An 18,138-nucleotide genomic window follows, 5' to 3' on the forward strand; every position below is an offset into this window, starting at 1 on the left:
TTATTTGAAATGAGACTAGGACAGGCTTTTTACTGCATGAATTATGTGATGATCGGCACCCTTAAAAACTCTCAGCAAGGTCTTTTCACAATCTAATCTTTAACATATGGCTTCAAGATAAACTGGATTTGATGACATTCAGCTTCCAAACAATTCCTCAAATAATCCTAGAAAACAGACACTTTGGAGCTGAAAGTGTAGACTTTCTCAAAGCAGAAGAAATGTTCATTTGGACAGTGATAGGGATTGATTTGTTAAAGTGATGCTTGTCTAGTGTAACGACTTTAATGTGTGAGCAATTACTGTCAGAATCAAATTCAAGGACCTTTAGGCAGTTTTGTGGATAATATCAATCACTGCTATTGGAGTGAGCCTCATACAGTCAAGAGTGATGCTCATTCCATTGAGTTTTTCAAACCACAAAGAAGAATGACTACAAAATAATATAAATCGGATTCAGTGTTTGGTCTGCTGCTGGTCAAAAGAACATGATATAGAAAGAGAATAAGGGGTGGAGCATTTGAGACAAAAAAGAGTATAAATCTCTGAGAGAATTAGCGAAGTGCATCTCGTTGGTCTGTCTTGAACAGAATAAGTCAGAATACTGTGGATGACTTCTGAAAAAAGTAGTTTCTGACTCACTGAGAGATTTTGGAATTTCTCACTTTCTGCTTAAATAGCCATCTTCATTCTTGGTAACTATCTGCGAAAACCACAAGGAATGCGAATGTAATTTATGAGAGCGAAGACTGAATTGGGGTGCGTGCGTGTGTGTAAGGGTATAGAGTTTTCTCAAAGGATAAGTTAAGATCTGTGAAGATATCTGAATATCTCTGTGGCTCTTATTCCTTCTGTTCTCTTTGTGGATCACTTCAACTAGCCTGTCTGAAAAAGGACTGACTGAATAAACAGTAGCTTTTTCCTTCATATTGCTTGGAGACTTTTCAGTCTGACTGCCACGTAAATTTGTAATAGCTGACAGGTAGATTAGATCCCCTGATTAAAAACAACAGGTTCACAAGGCAACTCGTTATGTTGCCACCAAATGATCTGGTATCCTGGCATCGACCTCATTCTTCCAAGTTACTGAAAACTGCCATGTCCCAACAGACATCTCTGCATCAATTCAAACTTTTCCATGAGTAGCCTCACAGTAGAAACACAAGTTCTAGTCTCATGGGAACTACGAAGTAATAGCGTTCACATAATCAATGATTAGTTTGATTTAGAGGTTGCATTTTTGCTCTAATTACATTTTTACTCTTGGCTAGGTTTAGGATTGGGGTTTTCATTAGGGGGCAGATTTAATAAAATATGCAGTCTTGTTGACTGTGTTACATCATGCGCAATTAAAATCAACTCTCTTTTGGCGCTCCTCTGTGGACATTTCACTTGGAAACTGCAACTCACACTCTTCAAGCTTCAGAGACAGTGGGGGCAGTGGTTCACACACAAGCCACACATCTGTGGATTCATGTTATTTGAAGGGATATTTTCACCCAAAAAATTTAAATTCTGTAATCATTCACTCATTTCAAAATGTTACAAACCCGTATGTCTTTCTTTCTCTTGTGGAACACAAAAGTAGATGTTAGACAGAATGTTAGTCTCAGTCACCATTCATTTTCATTGCATTTTTTTTTTAATACAATGAAAGGAAATGGTGACTGAGTCTGTCATTCTGCCTAACATTTCCTGTTGTCTTCCTCTGAACAAGTCTTGCAGGCTTGGAACAAGAAGAGGGTGAGTGAATCATGACAGATGTTTCATTTTTGGGTGAACTATCCTTTTAACTTTATTAACCTGTATTAATATAAATGTATATTACACTTGAAAGGTGGCCTGACAGTAACAAGCATTTCCTGTGAAAAGACAGATATGTACAGGGCCACACGGTGAGGGCGAAGCAGGAGACACTGGGGAGCAAATTAAGAAATGAAGGATTGTTAGATTTGATTGACTGTCCCACGCTTCCCCCTGTGTTGTTTTCTGTGTTCTTGCTTTTCCCCCAGGGAGGAGACTGTCAGAGGAAGGGCTCGGCATCACTTTTCATGCTTGCTTTTCTTTCTCTTTAAACATTAGAGTGCAAAGACTGCTGCCTCATCCACAAAGGCCTGTCATAGCTTGGGTTATGGTGATGTCAACTCTATCAATTTTTGTCAATTAAAGGAATCTATCTCGCAAAAGCTTGTCATTCTGCGTGTCCAAACCAAAGCTACCCCACAATTTTGACCTAACTTCAGTGGGCCTGCAAACTCTGCGGGACAAGAAGTATTAGCACAATGTCTGTAAAACACACATGCACACCAAAGCAGTGTTTGTAAGGTGCTGATTCCAAAACCATAGCCTCAAATACAAGAAAAAAGGCTAGCATGTTTACTTTCTGCTCCAAAAAATATATTTTTAATAAGAAACGATATTCTTGATAAGTAACTAGGCTGTGTAGTCTCCTGGTTCACACAGGAGCACCTTCGGAGTAATGCTCTGAAGAAGACTCTTGTGTGGGTTGAAACGTTAATCACATGGTTACTTATTAAAAACATTTTTTGAAACAGCAAGAAAGAGTGCAACCCTTTTTTCCTCATAGTCAAAGTATAAGGCCTCAGAGGGCTTTCCGTTTTTTACTATGCAAAGCGTCTCGGCCTTGACATAAAAAAAAAAAAAAAAAAGAAAAAAGAAAAAGAAAAAACACCTCATAAAATGAGTGGATTCCCTTTTTGAACATGTGGTCTGCTGTGAAATTTTGATGTGGCCAAAAAGAAAAAGAGGAATAGATAGATAATCAAAGACGACCAGTCAATATATTCTAATTACACGCCAAATAGTGTAATGTGCATAGACAGGCCTAATTTAGTCCAGCAAGTCCTGGGGCTGCTGTCCACCTTGTGAATGATAATGGTGTCATGCTGCAAGAATTGCAAGAATTGCTGGAGGTACATTGTTAGTCTCAGTAGCGAGAGATCAGGAGATAACCTTTTTCTCATTCTTTTATTACTATGAAGTTCAAGTCTTTGACACCTCCTGAGAGTCTCTTTAAAATGCATTAAAGTAATACAACTTTTTTATTTTACAATTCTTTATAAATGCATAATTAATATAATAACTATGCATATTATGCATTATTATTTATATCATGTGCAGTTGGTTTTAACTGTTTTTAAAAGACATTTTGGTCGATTAATGTGGATATAAAAGATGGATATGTAATGATAGACCGATGTAGTGGTCAGACCGATTAATCGGACGATTATTGCCATCAGCCGATAACCATACTTACTTAGCTGACTAACAGATATCACTCAAAAAAACCTAATGACAGCTTTTTCAATGGACATTAATCAATATCTGCACAATATATGTTCAAATTTTTTAACATTTCTCATTTGACGTCATTATTGCATTATAGGCGAAAACTGGTATTCCACTTCGGGAAAACTGGTATTCCACTTTTAGGACCGACTTAGAGACAGTAAAATCTCATTAAATAATTTCTCTCTTTCTATTTTTTATTTTTTTTGTCTGCTAACAATTTTTTACAGTGTATGTACATGCATCACAGGAGATTCATTTAAAAAAAAAAATCTTAGTTATTTCTGAAAGTTCCCACCACAGTGTAATTTTCACAACATCTCAAATAAGATATTGTATTTAATAGAATTCAGTGGTGGAAATAATGGTGATGTAAATTAAATTTTTAATGTTTTTATAAAAAAAAAAAAAAAAAAAAAAAAAAACAATGGCTGACTGCTTTGTTTAGCTAAGGCTCATTTAACAGTTAACATTTTATGTAACCAAAATGCACAATTAAATAAGATTTCCACATATTTTGCATAATTTGGCAAAATTACAGCTTGATTGGAAATGATGGCCAGAACAAATATTCTCCTCACAAGGGATATTTACCTTGATTTTTCTTTGTTTACTTTAATTTCAAAAGTCTCATAGTTCTCATATTTCAAGCATGCTCTTTCCTGACACTTTTGTCGACTTAACAAGTATACTAACTTTTGAAGGAACATTATTAGGGGCAATGTTTTTTTGGTGTGATGGAAATGACCCCGTAATTAAAAGAAAAAAGAAAGAAACTATTTTCACGTAATAAATATTGAAATGGTTTAAGTTTATTTCACTCTTCATTTTGATTAACATAGTCTTAAACATGTAATAATGTACAGTAATATTTTTATGTAATGTTTATGTAATTATTGGGGCAAGGCTAAAACAATAATATTTATACATAAAAGTAATTTGAAAAGTAACTATATACAGTATATATATATATATATGAGAGCACAAGCACTAATATAATTTAGGCCTATTGGTGCTTGTGCTCTCTCGAAATGTGCAATCAGGCGGAGATATCCATACTGGCCTCGACCATGGCTTAGTGATATTAAACTATTATAATTTAATAAAGGCCATCACATCAATGTCACATCAACCTATTTAGAGCGTCCCGCAATTTGCAACACGTATCCTGTGGAGGCACCGTTATGTGACTCTCGACATAAGCGCATCATGGGAGGGGAGAGGAGTGGACGGGGAGAACGTTTGGAGAGGAAGAAACTAAATGAGAGGGACACAGCTGAGTGGTCTTGGATGATAGGATTCTTAAAGAAATAACCCTCCCCATCTTTGCAAGTGTAGACCGTGACCGGACCATTTTCTGTTATGCTTATGGCTTCTGAGTTTCACCCATCATAACTAATCTTTTGGCTGTAAGATAAAGCACTCAAGCGGAGGTAACGGGTCTTAAACATGAACCGGGTGAAGAGGACTGCGTTGAGCGCGATACTGCCGCTGCTTCTTTTTATTTTGTGCACTACAAAGACGAAAGCAGGTAAAGTACATTAGCTCAAAAATCATTTTTTTTATTTGTTGTTCTTAGTTGAGTAGCGCGTTCATAATCGTTTAATGTCTTAATGTCATGTTTATCGGCTGTGCACTTGTTGCAGACACGTTATTAAGGAATGTGTTGCACAAGTTGGATAAATGGGTCTAGATGAGGATATCTCATAATATTTTACTGTTGTGGGCCCTGTAAAGACTAATTTTACCACCCTTTTCTCTTCAGTGTGCTGTTTTAGGGTACTATTATTGATAAGGTGTATTAAAGGGATAGTTCACCCAAAAATGAAAATTCTCTCATAATTTATTCACCCTCATGCCATCCCAGATGTGTATTACTTGTACCTTAATATGCAGAACACAAACAAATATTTTTAGAAGAATATTTCAGCTCTGTAGGTCCACACAGTGCAAGTGAATAGTGACCAAAATGTTGAAGCTCCAAAAAGGACATAAAGGCAGCAAGAATGTAATCCATACGACTCCAGAGGTTTAATCCATGTCTTCACAAGTAATGTGATAGAGTGGGTGAGAAAAAGATCAATACTTAAGTCCCTGCCCAGTAGGTGAAGATATGCATGAAGAATGCGTATCGCCAAAAACAAAAGAAGAATGTAGAAGTGAAAGTGGAGATTGAAAGGAAAAAATGACTTAAATATTGATCTGTTTCTCCTTCACATCTATCATATCACTTCTGAAGACATAGATTTAACCACTGGAGTCTTATGGATTACTTTTATGCTGCCTTTATTTGCTTTTTGGAGCTTCAAAATTCTGGTACCCATTCACTTACATTGAATGGACCTACAGAGCTGAGATTTTCTTTAAAAATCATAATTTGTGTTCTGTAGAAGAAAGAAAGTCATACACATCTGGGATGGCATGAGGGTGAGCAAATGATGAATTTTAATTTTTGGGCAAATTATTCCTTTAACACAGTTACCAGGCTCATATAGATATAATAATCAGGGGAGGGGAAATTCTCCAGCAGACTGTAATGTCATGATTGAGTTTGCTCGTGACCCATACCGCTTTGCTGTGAAACAGTTTAACATTGGCCTGAGACATAGGTCAATGGGTGCTTACTGACCTACTCCCTTAGATTAAAATTCCTGTTCGGCACTTGGCCAACTGTGCTGCTAAGGTACAATGTAGTATACATGTCAAAGCCATAACCCCAAACCATGCTTGGTAGATTTTGCTTTGCTGTTGTGGCCAAAGCTATTTCAACTGAAACCTCACTGTGAGGGAGGTCAGGATTATTAGTTAGTACAATAAACAAAAAATGGCAATGCTTGTTATATTATAACCTTTGTGTATTGATAATGCAAAACATTGGGGCCTGGGTAGCTCAGCGAGTAAAGAATGAGTAAAGACGCTGACTACCACACTTGGAGTCACAAGTTCGAATCCAGGGCATGCTGAATGACTCCAGTCAGGCTTCCTAAGCAACCAATTGGCCCGGTTGCTAGGGTGGGTAGAGTCACATGGGGTAACCTCCTCATGGTCGCTATAATGTGGTACTCGCTATCGGTGGGGTGCGTGGTGAGTTGTGCCTGGATGCTACGGAGAATAGCATGAAGCCTCCACATGTGCTACATCTCCGCGGTAACGCGCTCAACAAGCCACGTGATAAGATGTGCGGATTGACGGTCTCAGACATGGAGGCAACTGAGATTCGTCCTCCGCCACCTGGATTGAGGCGAGTCACTACGCCACCATGAGGATTTAGAGCGCATTGGGAATTGAGCATTCCAAACTGGGGAGAAAAGGGGAGAAATAAATAAACAAATAAATAAATAATGCAAAACATTTGTGGTGCTTATGAATTGGTATTAATGAGTATGACAATTGTTTTCATGTTTCATAATAAAGGTGGCATGTTTATAGTGAAATGATACACACACATAATAATAATAATAATAATAATAATATTAATAATAATAATAATAATAAATTAGGCTTAATTACTAATATATATAACTTTTATTAATAATTTATGGGGATACTGTCTGTTATATATATTTTAAGAAGCAGGTGGTCTCCTTACAGATCTGTAGATCTGAATCCAACATGTAACTGAGCTAACAGTTAGTTTTTTTTTAATTTTATGTCTGGTGCTGCAATGGATATGTGACAAGGCAGGATGTTGTTAACTGAGTCAGCTGTTGGATATTTGCACTATCGCTCTAAGAACGTCTGGCATGAATTTCATGTGTATAACTGTAGGACTTTGGAATTGCGCTTTGTTGTCATGTTTGACGTAGAGAACAAAGGCATTTTTTTCAGTTTGTGATTCTTCTGTCCCTCTTCATCCCCATATTTATTTCCAATCTATCCATCCCCTCTTCTTCAAAGGCCTTGAGTCTCTTCAAGGCTGTGGAAGGACTAAGTTTGATATTGCATCTCCTCTTTATGGTTATCATGTGTACTTGGTCCATGCCTGCATGCGCCTCCAACTTTGCCTCTGAGGTTCTGAAACTTTACATGGCCTGATGTGGACTCCCACAGAAGAGCCGCCATGCATGTTCCTTTTGATCCCACTTCATGTCAGAGACAAATAAGCAAATGAAAGAGTATGTATGAGAACAGTATGTATGGGAAAAACGACAGGCCAGTGAGGATGGAAGCTTCCACTCAGAGCCTTTTCCCTCTGTAAACAGACGTGCCTCCCTGCTGCTGAGGAACTTTGGCCATCAGTGCTGCTGTGCTCCCCTCTGAAAACTGTCATCCATCCAGCAACAATACAGACATCTGTCTCACAGAAGCAGAGCTTTATCCTCTTTCCAGTATGGCCATATACTGTATTTTAGCATCAGAGGTGTTTTGTTCCTTTAAAAGCAGTGAAGTCCCTATTTACATCATGATACCCATGTAAACTCTCTTTTTTCTACTCTAGTTTTTGTATTTTTACATTCTGAAAATGTATTATTTTGTAACACTTTACAATAAGGTTCCATTTGTTAAAATTAGTTAACAACACTAGTTAACATGAACTAACACTGAAAATTCTTATTAAGCATTTTTAAAATCTTAGTTAATGTTAATTTCAACAGATAATAATACATTTTTTTAAACCAAAAAGTGTATCAAGAAAAGTTGTATAACTAAACATTAGTTAATGCACTATGAATGAACTAGAACTAACAATGAACAGTTGTATTTTTATTAACTAACATTAGCAAAGATTCTGTAAAAACAATATATTGTTAATTGTTTGCTCATAATACCTAAAGCATTAACTAATGTTAATGAATGGAACCTTATTGTAAAGTGTTACCAGTTATTTTAATTAGACGAGCAATGGTAAGAGAACTTATACTTTTATTTTACCATTTTAAATGTTTTATGTAGTTATGATTTAATGGTGTGGTGGCACAAATTTTATGTGGCACCAGCGGTTCCAAACAGAGTAACAAAAATAACAGTTCCAAAAAAGGAGTTATTGGTTGTGCCAATGTTGCTATGTCGGGCTGCTCAAACAAACAGAGCATTGTTGAAACAACATTACCACAAGGGAAGTCGGCATGTTGTTTCTGAGAGTTCCGGTACCTGAGGATTGACCACATTATGCCGACTCACCAACAAGCATCTCATTTCAGACATTTTTGCATCAGCTTTAGTGCTTTTATCTTCACCTGTGGTGTGACCGGAGGCGAGTTTTGCCAGCTGCATGGGTGACCCGGGTTCAGATCCAATTTTGAAACCAGGAAGTAATTGCGTTGGCATAATCAGTTACGAGCATGATTTGGAGGGTGTATTTTTCCCTCTAACGTTATATTTTTACTCCACTGATGGCTAGGTTAGGTTTGGTGTTGGGGGGCTCAGTAAACAAAATATGCATTCTTCAGTGTATTACATCCTGTACAGCTGAAAGCAACTCACTACACAACTCGCTTTTGGCGCCCCTCTGTGGACATTTCACCCAGGAAAATGGCGCTCACACTTGCCTGTACGCCCAACTTCACTTACCACTTTGGCCACTGGGGGCAGTGTTTCAATTTCGGTAAGCACAGACCGATTTCAGCTGAAGAAAAGTCAACATACTGTTTCCGATTTCACTATTAGATCAGTCTGGTTGAAAGCACTACAAAACCATATTAATGACACTTCAGAAATCATCCTATGAAATTATAGTTGTTTCTGTACATTTAGCTGAGATAGGAGAAAGTACATCTAAGTACATTGAAAAAATTACTCAGTTCCTTTAAGGTTTAATGCAGAGTAATGATGATAAATCATAAATAAGTCAGGTCAAGTTGAGAGACCAACTACAGTTACAATACTTGTGTGTTTCTCTGGACTGCAGAATACTACGCTTTTTTTGGTGTGTGGTTGGAAGGGGCAACAGTGTTCAGAGAGGGATGGAGAGATGCAGGTGTTTCCTTAGTGGACAGCTATAGTCGGTCAAACTGTGTGTCTCACAGTGAGCAAATATCAGCAGAACAAACCTTAGAGACACAGGAATGCGAGAGTGCTGTGTAATGATGCTCAGCTCCCTAGCACAATATTGCCGGCCACTCAGCAGTTCCCAGACTGTAAATACACTGGATACAGTTTCCCACATCTGAAAGCCCACATACTGCTCTCAATGCCATAACAAATTTAACAGACTTCCAAATATTTGAGATGGCTTGAAAAAGATCCAGTCTCAAAACTTATTCAAGGATGTGCTCCAAGCTAAAAATGTTGGTTGAACATTTTGTCTGTCAGTTTCATTTACCGTTAACTTAAAGGACGTTCATTTGAGAGATTTCAGTTGATGACTTCCATGTTTAAACAAAACATACAAGAATTTGATGAAAGATTAAATATTTTAAATAGGATCCAACACAAAACCGAGGGATAAGTACATTTTGAGAGTTGATCTGTATTAAACAAACTTTTAATGTAAAATATACTGTAGTGTTAAAGGGATAGTTCAGCCAAAAATGAAAATTCAATCATCATTTGCATTTGTTTCAAACCTTGAATGATAGCCCGAGTCCCCATTCACTTTCATTGTATGGAAAAAAGATGCAATGAAAGTGAATAGTGCAACTAAGACAAATATGCCTGACATTTTCTTTTGTATTCCATAGAAGAAATATAGTCATACGTGTTTAGAATAACTTGATGACTAAATGATGAGACAATTTTTATTTCTTGGTGAACTATCCCTTTAAACAGGATCCAACACAAAACAGAAGGAAATACAACATTTTTAAATCTGATCTGTGTTAAAGTGTTTGTAACTAGAGATTGACCATGGCTGAGGAGTAGTAGGCTGGAAGATCGCTTTTGTGCCTTTGGGTGTGTCTGAGATGTATTGTCCTCTCTATCCTCGCTTCATTGCTTCTGCTGTCTACAAGGTTGGGCTCCAGGCCCCTTGAGGTCAGAGGTTATGGCCAGTGAATTTGATTATATCCAGCCTCAGAAGGGTGTTAAATGTTTGTTTTTTCCCACACAGATTTAGACTCCTACAGATATCTGTCTCCAATAGTACATAAAATTACACAAATGTTAAATTATATTTAAAGGGATAGTTCACCCAAAAAATTAAAATTCTCTCATCATTTACTCACCCTCATGCCATTTCAGATGTGTATGACTTTCTTTCATCTGCTGAACACAAACAAAGATTTTTAGAAGAATATTTCAGCTCTGTAGGCCCATTCAGTGTAAGTGAATAGGTGCCAAAAAATTTACACTCCAAAAAGCACATAAAGGCAGCATAAAAGTAATCTGTACGACTCCAGTGTTTTAATCTATATCTTCAGAAGTGATATGATATGTGTGGGTGAGAAACAGATCAATATTTAACTCAGTTTTCGCCTCCCTGCCAAGTAGAGAATGTGAATCACCAAAAACACAAGAAGAAGAATGTGAAAGTGAAAGTTCAAGTGGAGATTGACTGAGCAGGGAGGAGAATTTATAGTAACAAATGGACTTAAAAATGTATCTGTTTCTTACCCACACCTATCATATCACTTCTGAAGATATGGATTAAAACATTGGAGTCTTATGGATTGCATGGTCCAAAACAGCTTAGAAATTCTTCTAAAAAATTTCATTTGAGTTTAGCAGATAAAGGAAAATCACACACATTTGGGCTGGCATAAGGGTGAGTAAATAATGAGAGAATTTTCATTTTTGGGTGAACTATTCCTTTAAGTTAATTGTTTAGAATAGATTCTGGCTCTGTACATAAGGTTGTGGTATTAAGTTTTCACATGAGTCATTCTCACAGTGGGGTAGTTTTACACTGTGAAAGGATACACACTGATGATGAATACCAAAGGGAGTTCCCTCAAATTATGGTTTATTTGCAGCTAATAATTTAGCAAAGACTCCCGTCCCCAGTGACTCAAGTTCAGTGATACATACATGAGACAATATGAGTACTGTGGACATGTTAGCAAAACATTTGTTGATACTCTAAGGATGTGCGATGAGTGTAGCCAACGTAAACCAAAATGTATCATTTTACATATTTTTGCACTTATTGTAAACACATTAAAACTGTAACATGATGTTGTGCAGAATTTAGCCAAAGCACTTTACTAGTCAATTTAGAGTTTGATTGGATAGAGTGGAATGTTAATCTTATATTGCACTATAAATATTCTTTTTTTTATTTTTGTTTGTTTTATCACTTTTTTCAGAAAATTGGAGAATAAGTTAATGATTCACAGTCTGGAAAGCTGGCAGCATTGCTGACAGGGTTTTGTAATGCATATAGACATTTCTGTCAACATGATTGGGACCTTAACAAGTTTGCTATCGAATGTTCCAGTACCCTGACATTGATCCCATTCTGCAGAGGTAATAACAAGTGCCATCTCCAATCAGACATTTTTGCATCAATTGAAATGTGTTTACCTTTTTTCTGTGATGCTAATGATAGTGTGTTGCACAAGCAGACTCTGAGACTCAGGTTCTGGTCCCATGGAAACCAGGAAGTAATTGTGTTCACCTTATCAATAATGAGGGCACTTAGGGGCCTGGGTAGCTCAGCGATTAAAGACGCTGACTACCACACCTGGAGTCACAAGTTCAAATCCAGGGTGTGCTGAGTGACTCCAGCCAGGTCTCCTAAGCAACCAAATTGTCCCGGTTGCTAGGGAGGGTAGAGTCACATGGGGTAACTTCCTCGTGGTCACTATAATGTGGTTCGGTCTCGGTGGGGCATGTGGTGAGTTGTGCGTGGTTGCCACGGAGAATAGCGTGAAGCCTCCACACACGCTATGTCTCCGCGGTAACGCGCTCAACAAGCCACGTGATAAGATGCATGGATTGATGGTCTCAGATGCGGAGGCAACTGAGATTTGTCCTCCACCACCCAGAATCACTATGTCACCACAAGGACTTAGATCGCATTGGGAATTGGGCATTCCAAATTGGGGAGAAAAAGGGGAGAGTAAATAAATAAATACAAAAATGAGTGGTGGTTGCATTTTCCCTCTGAGATAAAATGTTTACTCCACTGATGCTGAGGTTTAGAATAGAGGTTTGGGTTATAGAGTTAATAAAATATGCATTCCTGTTGACTGTATTACATCATTTACATGACATTTCACTCGGAAATTGGAGCTCACATGTGCTAAGACGTTCAACAGCACTTCCAGCTTCGGCCACTAGGGGCAGTTCAGCGAATTTCAGTAAGCACAGACCAATTTCAGCTGAAAAACCTTCAACCTACTGTTGCCGAATTCACTGTGAGATCAGTCTGTTCCTGTAGTGCAACTGGTAAAGCATGGTACCAAAAATGTGTTTAGGAGTTGAGCAGTTTCACTCATTTTTACACATTCATAGTAATTTGTAATTGCTACAGTTCAATGCAAGAAGAGGAGCAGCAGAATGCTTTGTGTTCAAGTTATATAAATCTTTGATTCGTTTAGTGGTTATTTGAGGTTGGAAAGCAGCCTCTACTGTATAAACCCCACAGATGTGCCAGACAGCCACACCCAGACAGGTATAGGTGACATAGCTACAGGTAGAACTGCGAGAGCAGCACATGGCTGAAGCGTACAGGTGAATAAAACACACAGGTAGCTCTGCCTTGGGTCACACAGTTCCAGATGAATGTGATTTGTAAACTTGGCTCAGATTTGACAGATGGCTGCAGTACAGAGTAAACAGCGCATCAGTATGTTGCTTCTGGACTGGCTCCGGATCTCCAACATGGCGTCCAGCCACCTGCCCCAGGCTCCTTTATGATGCTTGTGGAGGAACATTCCCTAGAGCTGAGAAAAGAGCTCAGTGCAGAGGGACATGTTTTGTAAAGGATTTGTTAACTGGGGAAACAGGGTTTATTTTGGGCATGTGTCACCATTTTTTTACTCTCCTATCCCTGTGCTGATGAAACCCTTGTAATCGCATAGATTTTTTGACCATTTTAGGTTATTTTGGTGGCGTAATTGTCTGTTTTCCCATGCAATATTTCAAACATTGGTATTGTTTCTTCACAGCCGATTGCAGTTAGTTTGGGATGTTATTGGTTTAATGTCACAAATGTTCCTAAGAGGTACCATCGCGGTCTATGTCTTGGATGCTTTGTTTTGAGAGCATTCAAGAAAGTGTTCACACTGAAGTGGTGAGTATCTTGGGAATTTTCTGATAGAATTCTCATTCACTGGAGGCATTTCAGCTCCTGTTCTCAAGCCATCAGGCCACTATTATTACCATCATGTGAACTTCTCTGAGGTCAGAGGGCAGATATTTAACAGTGCAGTGTTTGAGCTATTCCCTCTAGAATTTCATTCTATGTGTTTGGTCAACAAGGTCTATTTTCTCTTATGGATTTCAGCTCAATGTGTGAACTGTAAGTGGGTAGTTGACATGACATGTCAAGCAGTGAAAACAGTGTGCAGTGCTATACTTTATCTAAAACTATTTGAAAAAGCAATTTTCTGATTTTTGTATATTAAACATGCACATTTTGTACTTAATATTAATGACATAGAGAGACTACATTAAGTATTTGTACTTTAAAAAAAATAATTTTTCACACCACAGGACTATTAAATGAGCTGCAAAAGGCTCAAAGGTGATAAAGTGAAAAACTTAAAAGAAATGTGACTAGTTCCAGCTCCTAAGATAAACATGTTCCCATTAATATATACATTCTAACCTAAAATCCTGATACCAATGTTTATACTGTTCTATTCAACTTAGTCTCAAACATTCACTTTAGTCTACCTACATTTTTGCAAAATTATTTTTATGTGTCTTGTTGTACATCCTGTGACAGTTTCCTGGTGAAATGAACACTAGAGTCGCTACAACAATAATGACTTGTATTCCCTTTCACACAAATCACGAGTAAAATGGCTGATTATCTGTTCATAAACACTTACTTTTCACCCTGTTCCTCACACAATGCTTTCTTATGACATTGAAAAGCTCTTATTATCGCGCATTATAATTACATTACATCCATATGCATACGTTACCAACTCCACTTACTAGCTTGTTCGAATGCGATCAAATTGTGTGGTAGCTCAACTGATAGAGTGTTGCACTTGTGACACAAAGGATCAGGATACGAGTCCTAAAGAGCACACGAGTCAACATGTGAGTCAGACTCAGAAGGGTTATAGAAGCACCACAAAATTATGTTGCTTCTTCAGTAATTGCATTTTTCACCTCACATTCTGACATTATTGTTAGGTTTCAGTTAAGTGTAGGGTAGGGAGGTCGGTTTTGTTGATTTAAAACTCGATAGAGCATTAACAGGAAAAACCTCATCTGTTTTTTTCATCTCACATTTGCTTTTTATGATACAATCAGCAAGGAGCAGCAGAATGCTTTGTGTTCAAGTTATATAAATCTTTGATTCGTTTAGTGGTTATTTGAGGTTGGAAAGCAGCCTCTACTGTATAAACCCCACAGATGTGCCAGACAGCCACACCCAGACATGTATAGGTGACATAGCTACAGGTAGAACTGTGAGAGCAGCACTTGGCTGTAGCGTACAGGTGAATAAAACACACAGGTAGCTCTGCCTTGGGTCACACAGTTCCAGATGAATGTGATTTGTAAACTTGGCTCAGATTTGACAGATGGCTGCAGTACAGAGTAAACAGCGCATCAGTATGTTGCTTCTGGACTGGCTCCGGATCTCCAACATGGCGTCCAGCCACCTGCCCCAGGCTCCTTTATGATGCTTGGGGAGGAACATTCCCTAGAGCTGAGAAAAGAGCACACGAGTCAGACTCAGAAGGGTTATAGAAGCACCACAAAAATTTTGTTGCTTCAGCAATTGTGTTTTTAACCTTACATTCTGACACTATTTGTTTGGTTTTCACTTAAGTGTAGGGTAGGGAGGTCAGTTTTGTTGATTTAAAACTTGATAGAGCTTTAACATGAAAAACCTCATCTGTTTTTCATCTCACATTTGCTTTTTATGATACTATCAGCTAGGTTTGGGTTTAGGATTTAGGCTAGGAAGTCAATTTTGTTGATTTAAAACTCAATACAGCATTAAATGTGCACTCAGTAATTTATTTCCCCATTAAAAAAGTTTTACTCCTAAAGAAATTCATTGTAATTTTGAAACATGTATAAAATCATGAGCACTAACATGAGATGAGGACTCTGTTCATATCAGTTACCTTATAAAAGCTGTTTTATTCTCCATGAGGCATGGGTGCCCTCATGGGTGCTTCCATTTTAATATCACATGACCAACTGAATACTACCCTCTTAAAGGGATAGTTCACCCCAAAATGGAAATTATCTCATGATTTACTTACCTTTAAGCCATCCTAGATGTGTATGGCTTTCCCTCTTCAGCAGAAACAAAATGAAGAATTTTACAAGCCCATTTCTGCTGTGTTTGTCCATACAATGCATGTAAATGGCATCAGGCTGCTGGCTGTTTGACATTCCAAAACATCAATCCATTAATGTCTTCTGAAGCAAATCGATAGGTTTGTGTAAGAAACAAATTGATAATTAAAATGTTTTAACTTTAAATTGTTGCTTCTGGCCAGCACTGGATTGCTGTTTGAAATGACCAACTATCCTCTGTGAACGTGCCATTGCGCTTACGTCACGCGATGGTAACGCGATGCGCCAAATGTTGACAGGAATCGATTTTTAAAAGTTAATATAATTTTTATTATCGATTTTGTTTTTTACACAAACATATCGATTCGGTTCAGAAAACATTAATTGATCAACTGGAGTTGTGTGGATTACTTTTATGCTGCCTAAATATGCCTTATGGACCATCAAACAGCCAGCAGCCTAATGGCTCCCGTTGACTTGCATTGTATGAACAAACAGAGCAGATATCTGCTTATAAAATCTTCATTTCGGCTCTGCTGATGAAAGAAAGTCATACACGTCTGGGATGGCTTAAAGGTAAGTATATCATTAGAGAATTTTAATTTTTGGGTGAACTAACCCTTTAATCTCAGTAACCGACTTGTTATTGGACACTTTCACTCTTGGATTAAATTAATCATGGCTGATTGTGAATAGTGAATCTCTACATTGGCATCTGTAACAGAAAACTATTGATTTTGAATGATGCTGCATCCACATAACTATCCTACTGTGTCACTTTCCAAGTTGACATGAACAAAAAGTTACTAAGTGCACTTTTAACCTTAAAAACCTCATCTGTTTGGGATTTTTTTTTTTTTAACTCCACTCAGTGGACATTTCACCGCAATATATGTAAGCAGCCATGTAATATAATTTAGAAATTTTTTTGCCACAGTCATGTCATTTTCATGAAACCAGCTGGTTAAAGTTGTGGTGCACACACTGTAAAAAGTGATAACCTTCTAGGATATTTTTCTGCCTGGTCTAAATCTTAAACATTAGTTTTAATGGCGTAACAGAATGTTTTCAGGTTTATTCAGTGATGTTATATAATATTTTATAAGGTTCCATTTGTTAACATTAGTTAACTACTTTAATTACCATGAACTAACAATGAACAATACTTTTACAGCATTTAATAATCTTAGTTAATGTTAATTTCAACATATACTAACACATTTTTTAAATAAAAATTTGTATAAGTTAACATTAGTTAATTAATTATGTACTAATATGAACTAACAATGAACAATTGCATTCTGATTAACTAACAGAAGTACATATTAATTCATTTCATTCAGTTCATTGTTAGGTCATGATACCTAACTGATTAACTAATGTTAACAACAGAGCCAGTCCTAGCCTTTTGGGGGCCCTAAGCAAAAACTCGTGTGGGGGCCCCCGTCAATATATTCATAACACTACTTATAATGTCTTTGACAGTGTGGGGGCCCCTGGCAGATCAGGGGCTCTAAGCAACTTGCTTAGTTTGCCGATAAGGAGGATCGGCACTGGTTAACAAATGGAACCTTATTGTCAATTGTCACCCACATTTTATATGTGCATGTTATTTGTCAGCTACCCAACCACACACCTTGTATAACAGTCCGTTAGACTGTCATTCTGTGTAACTTCTTGTTTAGATCATATCCTTTCTGATCAAACTACTGCATTTTTCATTGGCTTTGTCAGGGACAAATGCTTGTTTAGTTAGACTTGATGATTGACTAGTTCTGGATTAGAGAGCAGTCTTAAAATATTGTTTTTGGTCACTGAGATATTTTCAGTTTCATAATGTCTGATGTTTGCTGAGTCCTACCAGATTCTTGTGATAATAAGGCCAATTCTGTCACAGATTATTTGGATGCTCAGACATCTAAACACCACTGCCTTACTGACCTGTTTCTGCATGTGCAGTGTGTATGTAAATGCACATTATGTGTTATTTAAAAGAGAGCATAAGAACAGTGTATTTAAAGGGAATTAAACAGACATAGACACACTCGATTTGCTGTATTCTCCCAAACATCCATATGACAGTTACTTTCAGTGATGTATTTGCTTACATAGACACATTTACTGAACTGTCAAATACATTTCACGTCAGATTGATGTGCCTTAAACCAGTGAGCATTAACAGATGTGGCAGCATTTATAGATGTTTGTGTAACAGTGGGCATTGAGCTGAAAACATTATTTATTTACAAGGTCTGTGTAATGTAATATATGGGATTTGAATTGACACAGCCCTGTTTGAGGAATCTTTAAACGAGTACCTGTTGTTTTCAATTGTGTTTGAGTCTCACCGTATTTTAGCAGTGCCTTTTTACAAGTCTGTTACCATGCTTTGAGTCAGCTCAGAATAAAGGCATCTGCTAAACAAATAAATAATGCCATAAAATTCTGTGCTCTTTTTCAACAGGCAGTTGCTTGGCACAGACAAACTCTTCCCACATGTTTAATTAACAAAGGAGA

General features: G+C 37.5%; 1 protein-coding gene across 1 annotated transcript in view; it reads left to right on the forward strand.

Moving 5' to 3' along the window:
- Positions 1–4,600: 4,600 nt before the first annotated feature.
- Positions 4,601–18,138, forward strand: part of LOC127450561 (collagen alpha-1(XI) chain-like) — a 102,342-nt gene continuing 88,804 nt past the window's right edge. The window contains exon 1 of the mRNA XM_051714789.1: positions 4,601–4,840. Coding sequence (XP_051570749.1) covers positions 4,759–4,840 — 82 coding nt within the window. The 5' untranslated portion in view covers positions 4,601–4,758. The remainder of the gene's footprint in view (positions 4,841–18,138) is intronic.

Source organism: Myxocyprinus asiaticus, chromosome 13, assembly GCF_019703515.2.
Source record: "Myxocyprinus asiaticus isolate MX2 ecotype Aquarium Trade chromosome 13, UBuf_Myxa_2, whole genome shotgun sequence".
Classification (NCBI taxonomy): Eukaryota; Metazoa; Chordata; class Actinopteri; order Cypriniformes; family Catostomidae; genus Myxocyprinus; species Myxocyprinus asiaticus.